Below are 18,466 nucleotides of genomic sequence, written 5' to 3'. Positions count from 1 at the left end.
AACGTGTGTGCCCAGTGTATGTGAGGAGCACTACAGGTGCTGAAACTGTTCAGACACTTGTGCCAGCCTCCACAGTGTGACCCCCATGCCTGCCTCTCTGCAGGCAGGAGGAAGTCAGATGGTTTTGATGTGCATATACTGTCTTCACCTACCTTGATACTTTTAACAGAAAGACTGAAGCATGTCAAGTAAACTCCTGATTCTCTCAAGACTTAATTGCTGAACAGTTTCCCCTGTGCTGGAGGGCTTATTTGCCAAACTGCAAGTTTACAAGCAAAAGAAACGTCAATCTGCTTTTATTTTTCTGATCAAATTCAACTACCAAAGTTGAGTTTCTACCCTGACATTTATGCCAGGTCATTCTACATCCAGTCACAGCTGGTATGGAAGAGTATTTTAAGAACATAAAAAGAAAAAAACCCTAACAAAAGCAAACCACATGTTTTACATGTCTTCTAGAAGGAAACCTTTAAAATAATTTATACCAGCACTGCTTTGGCCTCAAGAGGTGTTTTGGTATAGACAAATTCATTAGTCCATTTTGCAGGCTAAGGAAGTACTTTTCAGCTCACCTTCTCCAAACCTCAGTGGTGCTTAAATTGGACAAAATGGACCTTCCTGGATGGACAGACCAGAGAGAGGAAACAGCCCAGCACAGTGGTACCCCTAAAACACAGTACACTGTGCACAGCAGCACCCCTAAAACACAGCACTGTGCACAGCAGCAGCCCTCAAACACAGCCCAGCAGTACCCCTGAAACACAGCCCTCTGTGCACAGCAGTACCCCTCAAACACAGCCCTCTGTGCACAGCAGTACCCCTCAAACACAGTACACTGGACAGCACACTGGGACAGCAGCACCAGGAGCAGGGCAGGCAGCCGGGGCACACAGAACTCTCAGCCGGTGCCTGAGTCTTGGCACAGTGTAGGGTCTTCTGGGAAAGCCTGTCGTGGAAAGCCTGAAATTTCACAGAATCACAGACTTTTTAGGGTTGGAAAGGACCTCTGGAGACCATCTAGTCCAACCCCCCGCCAAGGCAGGGTCACCCAGAGTAGGTTCTTCTGTTTTGAGACAGAAGTGAAACTAAATGGGAAAGTTACCAAAGCACATTTCCCTCACTCTATGCACAGCCACCAGGACGAGATGCTGACAGAGTACCGCCACAACACGCGGTTAATGTACCAAGGCGCGGGACTGCAGCTGAGCTCGTTGCTGGAAGCGCTTCCCTTTCGGCGAGCGGTAACCGAGCTCCTCCCCCTGCGCCGAGCGGGGCCGGCGGCAGCGGCGGCGATGGAGCCGGCGCTGGGCCCGGAGTTCGAGGATTCCCTGTTCGCGCCCAGACGGGAGCGGCGGGAGGGCGGCGGGGACGGGGCTGCGTGCGGGGCCAGGCACTGCGAGCCCTGCGTGAGGAGACGGGGCGGCGGGAGGGAGGGCCCTGACGGGCGGTTCTGTGTGTGCTCTGCGTGCCTGGGTTCCGCGGCCCCTGATGGGTCTGTGTGTGTGTGCTCTGTGTGCCCGCAGTGGTTCGGTGGCCCCGAACGGGTCCCTGACACCCCCTCAAGGCTCTGTATGTGCTCTCTGTGTGCCCGCAGTGGTTCCGTGGCCCCTCATGGCTCTGTGTCTGTGTGCTCTGTGTGCCCGCAGCCGTTCCGTGGCCCCTCACGGCTCTCTGTGTGCTCTCTGTGTGCCCGCAGTGGTTCCGTGGCCCCTCATGGCTCTGTGTGTGTGTGTGCTCTGTGTGCCCGCAGTGGTTCCGTGGCCCCTCATGGCTCTGTGTCTGTGTGCTCTCTGTGTGCCCGCAGCGGTTCCGTGGTCCCTCACAGCTCTGTGTGTGCTCTGTTTGTGCCCGCAGTGGTTCCACAGCGCGGCTGACGCCGGGGAAGGCGCCGGCGGGATCACGAGCAGCAAGTTCCGGGCGGACTGGGCGTTCCGGCAGCGGGACTTCGAGGTATTTCCAGGGCTCGCAGGGGCCGGGGAAGTTGTGGGGACACAGAGTGGGGCGGTCCTGCAGTCCCTGATGCGCTGCGCCAGGGTGAACGTACATTAAGTACCGCGGCCTGCGGGTCTGGCGGCCGTGCCGCGGTTAATCCCGCTCCAGGTTCGTGCTGACCGGGCAGGGCCGGGCCGCGGAGCGGATCTGCGTTCTGCCACGAGCCATCCGGGAGTCCGCCTGCAGCGAACCGGGCAGGAGCGCGGCGCTGCCCCGGAACTGATCCCAGGCAGGCGGGCGCACCGCAGCAGCTCCGCCGGAGCAGAGCGGCGGTCTGAGGCCGTGCTCGGAGTCCGGCGTGTGGGTGTCTGAGCGCCGGCGATAATGGCGTGACCCACGAAGGCGTGGCTGCGGCTCACCTTCCTCAGAGCTCCCCCCGCTGTCAGAGCAAAGCTGCGGTGGCCCTCAGGTTCCTGCCGGTCGCGGAGCTGCCTCTGCGTGCCCCGTGCCAGGTCCTGTGCCAGGTCCCTGCCGCCCCCGCTCCCCCTGGAGGGCCCCTGTACCTCTGCCCGCGTCAGTCCCTCTGCCCGCTCCCCCCGGAGGGCCGCTGTACCTCTGCCCTTGTCCTTACCTCTGCCCGCTCCCCCCGGAGGGCCGCTGTACCTCTGCCCGTGTCTGTCCCTTTCTTTGCTCGCTCCCCCCAGAGGGCCGCTGTACCTCTGCCCTTGTCCTTACCTCTGCCCGCTCCCCCTGGAGGGCCCCTGTACCTCTGCCCGCGTTTGTCCCTTTGCTCGCTCCCCCCCCGAGGGCCGCTCTAGCTCTGCCCGTTCTGTTCCTGCCCGCAGTGGTCCCGGACCTCTCCTCTTTGTACGTCCTGAGCCGCATTCCTCACCAGCGGTGCTCTCCTGCCTTCTGCAGTCCTAGTCTTTCACTACCTTGTTTCCTGGTTGAAATCAGCATCTCCAGCCCTTGTTTCAGGTGTTGTTTCTTCTTCCAGCCTGTGGTTTGCATTCCAGGCTCCCTGATTTCAAAGCCCTCCAGCTGACTTCTGACTCTACTCCTTTTGCCCCACCCATTGGATCTGTAGATCTTTTTGTACCTCATTTGGCACTGATCCTGATGTCATTTCAGCACTACGCAGCCCTGTGTATACCTGACATGTATTTTCTAGTCTCAACTGAGATGCCCTAAAGGGATTCATAAAAGGGTGCTGATAGCAGAGCTGCCTCAGGCTGTGGTCAGACTAGCTGCTAAACAGAACAGACCATTGCTTCCTAACTCTTTTCTGTTGCAGTGATTCATGTTAGAAATATTTTCAGTTTTATTGCTAACCTAGATCACTGGTAGAACAAGAACCAGAGCTTGGCTACACATAAAATTAGTGATTTGGAAGCATTGATCTTAGAAAGGGGGCTGGAAATACGTAAATAGGGATAGTAATCTCTTTTCTCATCATCAGTTTTTTACTTCAGGATAGGCCACTTGATAGGAAATGTCAAGGACAGCAGTGATCTAAACTGTGCCCATTTTTAGGATATAGATGACTGTAGAATCTGCTTAGGATTCATAATGCCTGAACCTTAGCAGGTTATATCCCTTTGTCACATAGCAAGGCAAACAGGGCTGTCCTCAGCCCTGTGATCCATTTTCAACAGTGGCTGCTGCATGCACTGGGCAGAGGGGAGCTCCCTCTTTTGCTTAAGAATGAATGTGAGCTCAGCATCAGGAAAGCAAAATATTCCAGCCGTTTTGCTAGGAAGTATTTAGGGTATTTAGAAGCTCTTTCTGTTAGAACCATTAAAGTTTGCAAGGAATAATTAAATACTCATTTTGAGAGATGGGAGAATGAGCACTGCTCTCTAGTCTTCTCTCTAAGCACTTACACAAAGGGAGAGAAATCAAGATTCCAGACTTAGCTTCACTGAATACTTAATTTAATGTATTTAAATGTTAATTGGAGTCCTGGTGAGTGCCCTGAGCATTAAGCTGCAGAAGTATTGCTCATTCTTGCCTTTTTCCTTAGCCCAATTAATATTTATTTCAAGTACATTAAAACCAGCCTACAGGAACAATGGAGATTCACCTTCCTTGTGGTATTCTCGGACTTACTGATTATTTGAGGTGAGCTACTTGCAGGTTCAGACCTTCCCATGGAGAATATCCTGGTGTTGAAAGAAGGCCCCACAGATTTAGGATGAGCACTCAGATCACTGAGCTGAGGGAAAGGATGCCTTGTGTCACTTATTAGCCAGGGCAGTAGATGATCCCCTCTGGATCAGGGGTGGTGGGAGAGAGGTGGAAAAGAGGATTCACAGCTGTGTGGTGAATCCTGCCTGGCCTGAGTTAGGATTGAGGCTGCTCATCACCATCTGGGCTTGGCTGCGTGGTGCTGGGGCCTTGTCTCTGGCTCTCACAGGTGGTGGCTGAGTCTGAAGAAATGCAAATGTGGACTTCAGGTTCTGAGTTCCCTTTGTGACTGTAGTCTTAAAGAAAATGTGCTGTCAGGCTTGCTTTTAAATGCAAATCTCTCCCTGTTTTGTTGGCTTTTCTTCCTGTCACGCTTCTAGAAAGCCCTGTGTGAATACTCAGACTGCCTGCTACTCTTACCTGCCAGCAACATTGCAATGAGGCGTGATGTCCAGGAGGGCCAGGCTCGCTGTTTATCTCGCCTGGGGAGGCACAAGGAGGCTCTGGATATTGCAGAAAAAATGGTAAATAGTGCAGTCTTTCTTTTAGGCTTTGAACATGAAAACATTGCCAGTACCTCTTTTATACAGACCATTTTCTGGAAAAATAATTTTCATGTGTATAATCCTTCAGGATGTTCAGTGCTCAGAGTATTTGGTAAACAGAGGGTAACTGTCACTGCAGATATAATCACTCTTTAGAAACTGGAACACCCTGTACCACAATGAGCTCCCTGTGCAGGGAAACTGGTAGTCCTGGAAGGGACTAAATATCATGCTCTGCCAGGCAGAATTAATGCAATGTAATAGGAATTATAAAAAAGGGAATAAATGAGTGCTTAAATCTTTCCACTATACAAGTGACAGTTCAAAACTCCCTTTTATTTCCATATAGTTGCTGCCAAACTGCCACCAAGAAGAGTATCCAACCACAAATTGAGTTTTTCCCATAAAGGAAAAAGTCCAGAGGCTCTGAAGTCTGCTAGAATAATATTGATGATTTTTATTTTATATAAAAGATATTTATGCTGCAAAGAAGGGCAGCTGTAGAAGACTCTGAAGGCACATAAACAAATGACAGCATTTAGGACCTTGCTGCCTCTCAGACTGGGACAAGGCACCTAGAGGGAATGCTGTCAGCTTGACAGTGCAAGATCTGTATCCCATTGTATCATTATAAATTAAAAGCACCATTTTGTACAGTTTAAAAATTACCTTGTGATATTTGTATGTCATTATTTAGGGAGACATTTTCTTAGGCTCTGAAGCATGATTCTGTTCTACTCCTGGTTTTAATCTGTTATCTTTTGTTTCTAGAGAAACAGTGCCACTAACACAGATCACTTAACGACGGTTCTCAACCTGCAGTTTTCCATTTACCAGGGGCTGGAAAACGTAGAAAAAAAGATAATGTGTCTGCAGCAACTGATCTGCTTACATCCTTTCAATCCCTGGTTCTGGAAGTTACTTGCTGAAGCTTATATGAGCCTTCTGCAGAATTTGTCTCCATTGGTCATTCCAGAAGCAAATCTAAATCAGTCTGAAGAGGTTTGTGTAAGTAATAGCAGTTTCCAGACATCCACTGGCAGAGAGATTAATCTGCAGCCTCACAGATCAGAGGCCCAGAAGGAAGGCCCTTGGTTCAGCCTCGCTGCAGAAACAAAGGGGGAGAATGCAGTGACTCGTCCCAGCAGCCAAGTAGTGAAAGAATTCCTCTGCACTTCAGGAGAACTGGAACGGACAGACAAAGAGAAATGTGCAGGCTCCAAGGCCTGGAAGCAGAGCATGTTAAAGAAAGTTGGGATAAAAGCATGTGCCTCGTTTATCAGAGCAAGGTAATCAATGTATCCTTAGAATAATGATAAGTTCTCTCAGTCAAGAACAATGTAAAGCATCTTTTTCCCGGTTTTTGTTTTCAGTTTGCATTTTCAATTTAAGTGTTTGTTTCAACACTAACTTAGAAGCACCCTACTGTTGCTTCAGATCTAAAATGCAAAATCTGCTTAGTGTGGTGGCTGTGAAGAGGCTGAATCTGAGTGGAAAGAGTAAACCAGTGTCATGCACAGCTGACAAGTAAAGAGTTTTTTAATAAGCTTATAAATCTTTTCAAGTAATTATATACAAAAGGGTCTGTTCTTCAACAAATGCTCCTGCTAGACCATTGCTGTTCCCTGGTCTGGTGTTAAAGATGCAGAAGCAGAAGTGCCCAAAGGGAAGGCATAGCCAGTCTTCCTTCTGTGAGTGCCACCTGTCTTATTTGCTTGAAGACTCATGCTTGAGTGAAAATGTATTTTATAATGATACCCCAATCTGCATAATGGATGAGGCTGGAAAATGAACTCTGTGACAACTGATTGACAGGGCTGCATTAAAATGTTCTTTCCTTTTCTTTTCCCTCTTCCTAAAACTCTTGCGTGCAGCAAAAATCCCCAAAACATAATCTTTCAAAGAGATAATTAGGAACTGGTTTTGTTAAAATAATCTTGGATGTTTTTCCCCCCCTCTTGCCTCACAGTAATGTATCAGTCATTGAATGTTTTTAAAGGCATCTTATGAATGTCCAGAAATGTTTACAGAGAACACTTTATAACCGCCCTGCTGGGGTAAGACTTAAGCAATGAAAAAAGCCCAAATAGCAGCTTTTAACTGTACTCCAGACTAAGAGATGAAGACTTTAATTGCTACTTGGAAGAAGTTCATTGATTTAGTACTGATATTGAATATTGAAGGTACATTTATATTAATAATTTGTGTAGCTTGTTTCAGTGTGTATGGTTCAGAATGAGGTAGTTCTAAAGGGTGGCATTTCCTTGCTTGGCTGCACAGTTTCACAGAGTGTTACTGTGGTTGATATTTGCAGATACACTTGTCCAGGATAGGCTTCTCCCCTGCCCAAGGCTTATGCAGGTTGTCTAATATTTTCAGGTCTGTTGGATTTTAAGTGGGATCTAGATGTTGTACAAATGCATGTGCAGGATAAATTGCACCTGGAAAAGGGATGTTAGCACTGCTTTTTGTAGGCAATAAGGTTCTCTGTTGATGCATCATGAATAATTGACTCTCTTAGTTTTGAAAAAAAACTGGAGTATTTTTTGTTTAATTTTCATTGAAACTTTTTTTTAATACTATGTTGATGCAAATTTTGAAACAAAATTACTTTATAAATTAAAAATAATTTCCATTTTTGCTTGGAACCAACGCACCATCTGAAAATTCAGTGAAGTTTTTAACTGAGAAAATCACATTTGTAAATTTTGATGTTTATAGTGTTCAAATGAAAGTTTTCATCTCAGTTCTTGAGTCTTTTCCTTAAAAATGCACACCATTATTATAATATCAGCTTCACTTAACTTCAGTAAATGGGATAAAAAAGTTTGTTGTTTTTTCTTTTTGCATAAAGCTTGAATTAAACACATTTTCAGCAACAACACTGCTAAGTTCTAACGGTCCTTTGGTTAAGTATTGTAGAATGATGGAATTCCAGGTTGGAAGGAACCTCAAGGGTCATCCTTTCTTGGCAAAAGCATGATCTAGGCAAGATGGCCCAGCACCCAGTCTAGCTGAATCTTAAAAATGTCCAACACAGGGAAATGCACAACTTTCTTGAGGAGATTATTCCAATGACTGATCTCATTGTAAAATACTTGCCTCTTGTGTCCAGTTGGAATCTGCCTAGAATTAACATTTTTACCTACTGTCCTTCATCTTTTCCATGTGGTTCCCTGTATAAAGGGAGTCTCCATCTTTTTTGTAGCTGCCCTTTAAATACTGAAACATGGTGAGGAGGTCTTCCCTAAGCCTTCTTTTCTCAAGTCTGGCCAAACCCAGTTCTCTCAGCCTGTTCCAAATGGCAGGCTTCCCGGGCCTTTGATCACCTTTGTGGCCCTTCTCTAGACCCTCATAAATTCTCTAAAACTGATATTTATCTCTGCAATAATGCCCATTGTGAATTTCAGTGAGTTCACAGGAGATAGTGCAATATGTCTCTCAAGTTCCTAGAAGTGTAAAATAAGCATAATACCCTTAATCTGTCTGACAGTGGATTTGAGACAAATGCAGAGATACCTGGGTATTTCCTCTGCTGCCCAGTTTTGCAGTCCTTGTCTGAGGAGGGCTCTGGAACTGCCACTGTTCTTGCTGGTCCAGCAGTTGGTGACAGGACCCTGGGTGACATAAACCCCTGCTGTGGGCAGGGTGTGTAACCTTCAGCAGGTCAGGGTTGTGACTTCTGGGGCACTGCCTGGAACATAAAACTGGTGAATGCTTTTAGAAAGTAATCCCGGATTGGCCTGGGTGGGAGGATGTTTGATATTTGCCCAAACCCTCACATTTGTAGCTTTTCAGGTTCCATAGGCACAAATGTGCTGCTGTCTTGTTAGGCCATAGTAAGGACATGATGCCTCACAGCTCCCATGCTCACTTTTGAATGGTGTGATGAATATATGGGGACAGAAATGTTTGCATAGAGCAACCAGAGCTACTGGCACATTGTTTTTCAAAAATACTTCTCAGTAGTTCTATAGCACAGATACACAATATCCATGGTAGATTGATACACATGTATTGACTTCTTTGCAGTAGGCAAAAGTCAGGAAGAAGAGCTGTTTTAAAGTATTTAATTAATTAAAGAATTAACCGTTTTGGTTGTTTTTAGGTCTGCTGACTTACTCTTTTTCCAGCTGTGCCAATTTTTAACTGTCTTTCTCATTGCAGGCTTTTACTTCAGCTTACCCAGTCACAACAGTTGTCCTTTGTGCTAGAGAATAACAGAAAATGTCAGAAAGAAATTGATGACAAAGTGGCTCTACTTGGTTTCGATGAAAACTCCTTGCTGTTGATGACCAAAGTAAGAGGATATTTCATTGTGTGCAGGGTCTGAGTTCTCTGTGTGGGCTGGTTGTGCTCAAAGCATGACACTCCCCTGAGCTCACTAAGTGTGCCAGGAAGCACAGGAATGAGCTGGGGCAGCTGCAGGCAGGGTGTTACCTGAACTGACAGAGGTGCCTGTGCTTCCCTGGCCTGTGTCACACAGGTGGATCTCTGATCTGCTGAGAGTCTCCTTTCTGGAATGTGCAGTGTTGCTCAGTTTCTCACTGGACTTGTATTTGCAGATGCATCAGCACTGTGCATTTCCTGGGAGTTACATTTTATCTCAGGAGTTTTAGATGCCCCAGAGTGAATCACTAGTTTGAAATGGCCGTGCAGATTATTTTTGATGGCCACAACAGTATTAAACTCTTACATAAAAAGTACTGAGTATTTCCAGAAAAATCCAGAGACTTTCTTTTGCATTTCTTTGTTTAACGTACTAGTTTTAAAAAAATAACAGAGGAGAGAAAGATTGCATTTAATCTCTTCACAGAGATTTAACATTTTTAGTGCTATTTAAAGAGCTTCTGACTTTTATTGTAAGGATCAAAACAAAGCCAGCTAGATTCTACCTTTGCTGTCAGCATTACAGCTTTAAGCTGGTGACAGCCAAGCCACCGCTGGGCTGCAGGCAGTCAGAGGCATGGCATCCATGAGAGGGCAGTAGCACACAGGCTAGCTCAGGGTTGGGAAAGGCTGGAAAAAGAAACTCTCCTTGCTTCCCTTGCTCGGACATGCCCCAGGAACAGTTCAGTGTTGATGCTGATGCAAGGTGAGCACTGAATGCAGAGCTGCTTGAGATTTCTGCTGGTGTTCAGAGTGAAACCCCTCTGTGCAAGTGCAGCCTGAAGCTGGAGGGGTTGTGCAGCGCTGAGCTTTGGTCTCAGCTCTCCCTGAGCACAGAATGCCAAGGCAGGCAACTTCATCATGGCTTGGAAACTTCTCCAGGACGGTGTGTGGTTCATGTGACAAGGGCTTTGCTCGTAAAGATCTGTTATTAATGCCATGTTTGATGGGTTTTTCTCTGCAAGTTATTTCCTTGATTCCCTTCTTTCTTACTCTTTTTGCAGGCTATGGGACAGGATCTTATACCAGAAAAACTAAAAGAGGAGTTTCAGGGTGAGGTAAAATGCATAGGCCCTTCAGCACTATCATCACTGGTAACTGCTTCAGTCGTGGAATTTGAAATCAAATGGTTTGGTAATCTCCAAGATGATTTATGTCACTTTGATGGACAATTTTATTCAGACATTTATCTCACACCTTCGGTAACATAGACATTTGGTTGTATTTATTCTTGTATCTCCAGATTATTATGGCATGATACATGCAATAAAGTTCATTTTACTTTTTTTAAGAATTCTTACTGTATTTCTTTTAAGAGTAGATATAAATCTCTGTATTTAAACTCTTAACCTTGCATCCTTTTCTTTGTTCATTGATTTGTTTGTATTTAAAATTATGAGGAACACAGGGTAAAATCAAGCTTTCAGCTTTCAGAGGTGGCTTTCCATCATAATCCTCACCAATTTGTGCTTGAAGTGTGTGTGATTTTTTTGGAGGCCTGCAATGCTGGTGGGATGGAAGCTTCCTTTCTCATGTCCAATTTGAAAGTTTCTTGATATCAAATTTGATGTTGTTGCATTTAGAGCCATGCAATCAGCCATTTTCTTAAGTAATTATTTTAATATTTTTTTATTAATGTTATAGTGATTTCCTGTTCAGAGACAGATTGCTAGAAATCTCAAATATATTTATGCTGAGCAATTGTCAATAACATTAATTCCATATCTTTTAGGAAAGAAATCTAAGTCATAAATATTTAACTTAAAACTAGGAGATTTTCTCCTTTTGAAGCCAAGTGTTTGTTGCAGGCGTCAAACACGCCATAGTCTTGTGTTCAGTGCTTAGAGGAGGAGAAAAACTGACAAGGTTGTTTATATGTACTGAGGAGTGTTTAGTCAGATCATATCCTTTGTAAAAAGCCTGCAAGGAAGATCTTTGCTATGAAAACTGGCAGTGTTGTTTCTGCCTCATCCAGCTCCGTCTGTTGTGCTTTCAGTTGTCAGTGACAACACTTTGCTTTGCTTTCTCAAGCACTGGTGCTGTGTGCTTTGGGCATCTAGGAGAGGGCAAAGATCCTCCTGTAGTTTCTTTCACTTGAAACAGTTTACATTTCAGACATACACAGTGTGCTCTTCCTCCATCTTCTCTTAAACTTCTCTTAAACTTAATTTTTCCGTAGTTTTCTGTAAAAGTGTTCTATAATGGATGTAGTTTGAAACTAGGAGTCTCTTAGACATACATTGCTGTCCCTTTGCTTCCTGTGCTTTCTTTCTGGAGTACTAAGGAGTGCCAAAATCTTAAATAATTCACAATTGAATGATGATTCACCATGTGTGAATTCTATCTGCTAGTTTTGGATGAATTTCAAAGCTTTAAGATACTGATTAGGGAACCTATCACGAGTTGTAGAATGGTTTGGATTGGAAGGACATTAAAGATCATCTAGTTCCAACCCCACTGCCACAGGCAGGAACACCTTCCACTAGACCTCTCTGGTCATCCTGTTCTAGTGTCTCACTATTCTCACAGCAAAGAATTTCTTTCTAATATCTAAACTAAATCTGCCCTCCTTAAGTTTGAATCCATTCCCCCTTGCCCTGTGACTACAGGCCCTTGTAAAAAGTCCCTCTCCAGCTCTCTTGTATCCTCCTTCAAGTACAGGAAAGCCCCAGTGAGACCTCCCCAGAGCCTCCTCCAGGCTGCAGAGCACCACTTGTCTCAGCCTTTCCTCATAGGAGAGGGGCTCCATCCCTCTGAACATCTTGGTGGCCTCCTCTGGCCTCACTTCAGCAGGGCCATGTCCTTCCTGTGCTGGGGACCCCCGAGCTGGGTGCAGCACTGCAGGTAGGGTCTCAGCAGAGCAGAGCAGAGAGGCAGAATCCCCTCCCTCAGCCTGCTGCCCACAGGGCTTTAGGTGCAGCCCAAGACAGGTTTGGCTCTCTGGACTGCAGGGCTGGGTCCCGCCCAGCTCTCATCCACAGCACCCCCAGGTCTCAGCACAGCTGCTCTGGGTCTGTTCCTGCCCAGCCTGGATTGGTACAGGGGTCACCCTGACCCAGGTGCAGCATCTTGCACTTGGTCTGGTTAAACCTCATGAGATTGTTAGGGTTGTGCAGGGCCCTCTGGATGGCATCCCATCCTCCAGGTGTGTCAGCTGCACCACTCAGCTCGGTGTCATCTGCAAGCTTGCTGAGGCTGCACTCCATCCCTTCATGTGCGTGACTGATGAAGAGATTGAACCCTTGGTGTGGTTTAGCCCTCTGCTAAGCTGACTGAAACTTCTCCAGAAAAATGGAATATTGCCTTCAGCCATGTCAAATTGCATGTGATAGTTTGGTGAGTTAGTGTGACGGAAGCACATCCTGGGCAGCTGGTGACGAAAGAGGATGGCTTGGAGGTGCCTTGGGTGAGCGCTGCTGCTCTCATCCTGTACCACAGCTGGGTTTAGTCACGCGCGGGCTCCGCTGGGCGGAACGTTGGTGTGCGTCTGTGCAGCGCTGTACTCAGCGGCCGTGCAGCCCGCTGGGAGGGCTGGCGATGCTTTCAAGACTCAGAGGTGTCGTAATTCTTCAGAAGAGACTGCCCACAATGTGTTGTAAATTAATTACAATGTTGGCATCAACAGGAGAATCTTACAGCAAAGACAGCAAATGTGGAAAGCTTAATGCTAAATATGTCAGCAAAAAAATGAAACGTGGACATCTCCCACTTTCTTCTTGAACTGGAGGTCATGAGTAGCCACATAAAAAGGCTGTAATTTGTTTTGTCTCAGCTGTTAGGACATCAGAACACAGCTTATATGGGACCAGGTCTGTACAGACATTTAATGGAAACTCACCAAATTATTTGGCTTCACAAACAGCATCGGAACTGTTTTAGCAGCAAATTAAATACTTGCCAAATGTTGTCATTTTGCGACTGAGATGTCCAAAATACACAGACGCTAGCCAAAGTGATTTGGAAACTTTTTGTTGTCTGTCCAGATTGTTTGACTTGACATTGTCACTTAAGCTGGGAACACAAAGGTTAACTCCCCACTGGTTCCAGGAATTAAAGACAAGTGGTAGCTCTAAAGAGCAGGCAGTATTTTCTAAAACATAATAATAAAGCAAAAATGTTGATTTTAACTACTGCAAAGAAAAGAAGATGAATGCTGTTCTGAGTGTGTCACACAGTTACTGTTCCAAATAACCAGTGTTTATTGCACTGGGGCTATAAAATGTTCCTTTGTCCCATTTTTGCCTGGCTATCTCTCATCTCAGCTACTTCAGCTCTTCCTTTTTTGGCCTGCCTCTCCCTTTTTTGTGCCTCTTCTAACTCCAGTTTTCTGTTTCTGATTGTGTCTCTAGAGGGGCATTGCCTTTCTATTTTGCATTGAATGCTTCATTGTTGCCTCTACCTTCTGCATAATTTTACATCTGCCTGTAATAGATTTCCTCATGATTTGGCTTTTATATTATTGTTGGTATTAGTACATGCATCACTACTCCATTCTGAGTTAAACAGCAAATTTTAGTATTGCAAATTGCAAGTAAGAATCCCCTAACAGTTACTGAGGTTTGATTTTGTTATTTAAACACTTGTTTGTGGTACAGGTGCTTTGGGAAGGACCCTGTGCTGGTTCTGATGCTCCTGGAATGATTGCTGTGTGCAAACACCATTCTGTGTCTTGCTATTGAGTCCCTCTGAGGTGAGGGACTGCTTTAGCACTGTAATTAGTAACGTTAACACAGTTTTCATCACAGAATCACCCAATGATTTGGGTTGGAAGGGAACTTCAGAGGTCATCCAGTTCCAACCTTCCTGCCCGGGGGGTTGGCAGGGAACTTGGACCAGGTTGCTCAAAGCCCCATCCAACCTGACCTTGAACACTGCCAGTGATGGGGCATCCATAACTTCTCTGAGCAACCTGTTCCAGTGCCTCACCACACTAATCATAAAAAAATTCTTCCTTGTATCCAGTCTAAATCTACCCTCTTTCAAATTAAAACCTGTCATCCTGTCACTGGGTGAGGGGTTGACCTTGGCCTCCTGTCAGATGCCCACTCCAATGTTCTATCACCCCCTGCCCCCCAGCACCACAGGGAAGGAGAAAATAAGAGGGTTAGAAAAAAAAACTATGGTTCACAATAAAGGCAGTTTAATAGAGAAAAAATAGGATTGTGACATGGAGCCCTGCTTGTGCTCCCAGCTTAGAGGCACCCTAGCAGTAGCAGAGGGGTTTTAGGTAGTGCCAACTTCTCCTGCCTTCCTTCTGGTCCACATACACAAAATAGATGAAAAATGCAAGCAAACCCATTTTGAGAGTAATCTGGGGGGCCCAGGTGGACCCTGTGGGCTCCCAACCTGGTGAGTGAGGTGATGGCATTTGACCCAGGCAGTACTGGGTGAGTTCCCCCTATTGTCCTTGCAGGATCCACACTCCCTGGGAAGATCCTGAAACTGGGGACAGCATCAGTCATTGGGGGTTCAGTAGGTAGGGTAAAATGGGGTTCACTGGTGACAGAAATTCAGGAAAAACTGAAGAAAATGAACAGTAGTTCAGGACTGCCATCAAGCTGGATGGAATTCTGTGTCAGGATGAGTGGCTGGAATGCTGGAGGGGAGACCTTCTGAGCACTGGCCCTGGGGAGGTTCCTCTGATATGACCCTCCTGCCTCTTGTGTGATACATTGAAAGGCAGAATTGCTTCATACCTGCTCACTATTCCCCATCACCTTCTTGTCCATCACAGGACAAACTGGAAATAATTTCCAAGATCTGTTGCTCTATCACCTCCCCAGGAATGGAGGTGCAGTTGGCACCTCATCCTAGTGAGGGTCCTGGAAAAGGAGGAGTGTGGTGTGCAATGGTTGAGGGAGGAGTAACACCTGGATGGTCTTTGTTTTCTAGGAGGAATAACAGGGAAAGACCAGGGAACTGTCTGTGTCACAAAGAAAAAAAAAAAGGCAGCCTGTGGAAGAACTGGCAAACTGGTAACAATGGGCATGGAGAAGGCTGAGGTACTCAGTGAATTTTATGCCTCAGTTTTCACTGGCAACCTCTTCTCTTATGCCTCTTGAGTCAATGGCTCTCAAGGCAGGGATTGGGGAAACAAAGACCCTCCTACTGTGAGAGAAGATCAGGTTCGAGAGCACCTGAGGAACCTGAACATACCTGAGTCTGTGGTGAGATGTGTCTGAGAGTCCTGAGGGAATGGCTGGTGGAGTTGCCAAGCCATTCTCCATGATACTGGTAGTCACGGAAGTCAGGTGAAGTCCCAGGTGACTGGAAGCAGCCTGTGGAGAAAACAATCAGTGAAATGCTCCCAAGTTCACAGGCAGCAAGCACAGGGAGTGCCCTGGAGCACCGGCTCCTCTGGGTGCCTCCAGTGTGAGCAGCAGTTGCTGGTGGGATCTGGTGGGAGTTGTATGTCTGGGCACCAGGATGCACATTCCAAACCACCTTAATGGGCAGCACTTGCTCACAGGACACCAGCTGAAAGACCTGCAGGGCTAGTTCTGGCTGGGGAGGGGATACGGGGACACTTTGGAAAACCCTGGCCAAGCCCAGCCTATTCATCCAGCTTAGTGCCAGGGTGTGAATGCTGGAGCAGCTCTGGGTTCCTGGTGCCCTGCTAAACCTCCTTTCCTGGTGCATGACAGTCCCTTGGGCAGTGGCACTTGCCTGCTCTCTGCTTCCCATGGTGAGGACATGCACAGAACCAGCCCTGACAGGAGTGTCCTCGTTGCTGTCACCACCAGTGCTGCTCTGACATGGCAGAGTTGCCCTCCAGAAAGCCCTGGGGCTTTTCTCAGGCCCACATGGGGACTTAGTTGACCTCCAGACTGCTCTGAGGCCTCACCTGGGCCTTGCTGGGACTCATTGGAGGCCCTTGCTGCCCTCCACAGGTCCTCCCACTCTAAAAAGGTCTAAACATCCCCAAAAAAATCACTTTTAATTAGAGATTCACTTCTGTAGATAATCTGGAGGTTGGTATAGGCTACATTTATTGAAGCTTTTTAGTCCCACCTAGATCATCTTCCTCCAAAATAGGACAAAACAGGACAAAATAGGAGGGCAGCAGGGGAATCCAGTGGGCCTCAGCAAAGCCCAGATGAGATCCTGAGTCACTACAGAGAGTGACCAAAGCAGAGGGGCAGAATCCCCTCCCTGGCCCTGCTGCCCGTGGGGCTTTGGATGCTGCCCAGGGCATGTTTGGCCTTCTGGGCTGTGTGTGCACAGTGACAGCTCATGTCCAATAAACCTTCCACTATTCCCAGCTTCTCCTCTAGGCTGCTCTCAATCCATTCACCCCCTGCTCTGCACTGTGGATTGCCCCAGCCCAGGTGCAGGACCTTGCACTTGGCCTTGTTGAACTTCATGGGGTTTACGTGGGCCTCCAGCCTGTCCAGTTCTCCCTGGACAACCTCCCTTCCCTCAAGTGACTCCCCTGCAGCACTCAGCTTGCTGTCATCAACCTCCCTTCCCTCAAGTGACTCCCCTGCAGCACTCAGCTTGCTGTCATCAACCTCCCTTCCCTCAAGTACTCCCCTGCAGCACTCAGCTTGCTGTCATCCTCAGACCTGGGGAGGGTGCACGGTGTGCACCGAGTTTATCAGAGCCCTTCCCTTTGCACAGATGGACAGGGCAGGTCAGCACCTGCCATGGCCCTCCTGACAGTTCCTGCAGCTGCCCAGGAACGTTGTCCTTTATCACTAACTTGTAGGGGCCTGTTGGGATTTTTAGCATAACTCATTGCTGACATTGTAAACTGACTGTTTTCCATCAAAACTGAAATTTCATTCACTTGATGTTCAAGTTCAGATGTTGTCTGAACCAACACAAGCTGTTTTCCTGATCCAGCTGAAATTTACTCACAGTGGTCCTTCTGGATTATTAGCTTGACCCTTACCTACTTTTCATTAGCTACATTCTCCAAAACTTCTTTTGTAGGCAAACTGTCTTGCCCCACAGAGGTGAAAAGAGCTCCTCCATGGACTTCACAGGTCATGGCCTGAGGAAATCAAGGTCTACAAACTTCTACCCACATTCCCCACTGTACCACCCCAGGCCACAACAGGATCAGTGAAATGAACCACTTTTAGAAGGAAAATCTTAATTAGTCTCTTTGGACACTTAATTCTGTTCCTGTTGATTTCTTCTTCTTTCTGTTTCTTCTTCATCTGGGCTTTGACTGCACGTGACTCATTCAGCTTTTGAAAGAGAATAGAATAAGGTGTACAGGGCAATAGGATATGAAGAAAAAAGTATTCTCTTTTATTTAAATTGTTGCTCTATTCAGATAATTAAGTAGAATTATCATAGGAATGAAAATCAAATTTCCCTTCTCCCCAAGGAATCCAAAAAATGTTGCTATGTACAGAATTTACATTTGTATGCAATAGTTGATTATTATTATGGACTCCAGAATTTGGTATTACCAGTTAAAACACCCATACTGAAGCTAGAGCAGGATATGTCCATCCTATACATTTCATAATGTTCTTTAAACTTTATAGGTATGCTTCCAAAATTATTGCTCTTCCAAGGATGAAAAACCTTCTTCACCTTCTTCACATACAGTTATCATCATCCACAGTCTGCATAATTAAATTGTATTCCTTTTTAAGCAGGTGAGAAGTCAGGAAAAACAGGCCAGAAGTGCAAATGTGTTTAGGGTTCTCTTTTCTGTGGGAGGCATATGAAAAACGATACAAAGCAGGTGTGGAACAAAAAAAAATCTGCTGATAAATCAACAGCTGTTAGGCATCTTGGTAACTTTGGATGGAAATCCTTAGTTTCATGAATTTTCTTACTTTTGCTTACAGAAGCTTCCTTAGTTTTCATGGATTATTTGGCAGAAAGTTTTTCAGGTTTGGTTCAAACTGCTGAATCTCTGTAACTCCCTTTGTAACTCTAGTCCATGGGCACTTCAGACACCCAGTTTATCTTTAAAAATTAGAGGCCATGAAGAACTTGGCAGAATCTCTAACTTCACCTTCAATCAGATGACCACAGAAAGGATTTCAAAGATCCATGTGCAATTAAAAGAACTGGAACTCAGTCCTGGTGTGTTACTAATAGGACTTTGCTTCTTTAACTCAGCTTCATTTTCCAGTCTGAACCTTCACAGCTGTTCTGCATAAGGAAAGTTGCTCTGAGCTGGTAGGATTGAAGGTTTGTAACCAGGTGTGCTGGGACACACCCGTGTTGCTGATGAGTGGAACTGAACACGGGGTGAATGCGTCTTCCACAACCGGAACTGTCAGTCTCAGTCTGTGTCAAGGGTACCAGGCCCCTTCCTAAGAATCCTTGGGAACAGCCATCCCTGCTGTGCAGCTCAAGCAGAGAGCTCTAAGTGCTCTGGCAGGACCTGTGCTTCCCTGCCAGCCCAAAAACAGTCCCCCATAAATCAAGATCAATGTTTGATG

The 18,466-nt window shown here is 46.3% G+C and overlaps 1 protein-coding gene across 1 annotated transcript; it reads left to right on the top strand.

Annotated features, from left to right (window-relative positions):
* Positions 1-1,130: 1,130 nt before the first annotated feature.
* C1H8orf76 (chromosome 1 C8orf76 homolog) lies at positions 1,131-10,347 on the top strand. Its single transcript, XM_066566081.1, has 6 exons — positions 1,131-1,406; positions 1,855-1,950; positions 4,500-4,643; positions 5,436-5,953; positions 8,832-8,964; positions 10,058-10,347. Exons 1-6 carry the CDS (start codon positions 1,146-1,148, stop codon positions 10,262-10,264), a joined length of 1,359 nt encoding a protein of 452 aa, XP_066422178.1. The 5' UTR covers positions 1,131-1,145; the 3' UTR covers positions 10,265-10,347.
* Positions 10,348-18,466: the final 8,119 nt, after the last annotated feature.

The sequence above is a fragment of the Molothrus aeneus genome, chromosome 1 (assembly GCF_037042795.1).
Source record: "Molothrus aeneus isolate 106 chromosome 1, BPBGC_Maene_1.0, whole genome shotgun sequence".
In the NCBI taxonomy this organism is placed as follows: domain Eukaryota; kingdom Metazoa; phylum Chordata; class Aves; order Passeriformes; family Icteridae; genus Molothrus; species Molothrus aeneus.
The sequence above is the reverse complement of the archived record's forward strand: the minus strand, read 5'-3'. Positions and strand labels throughout refer to the sequence as shown.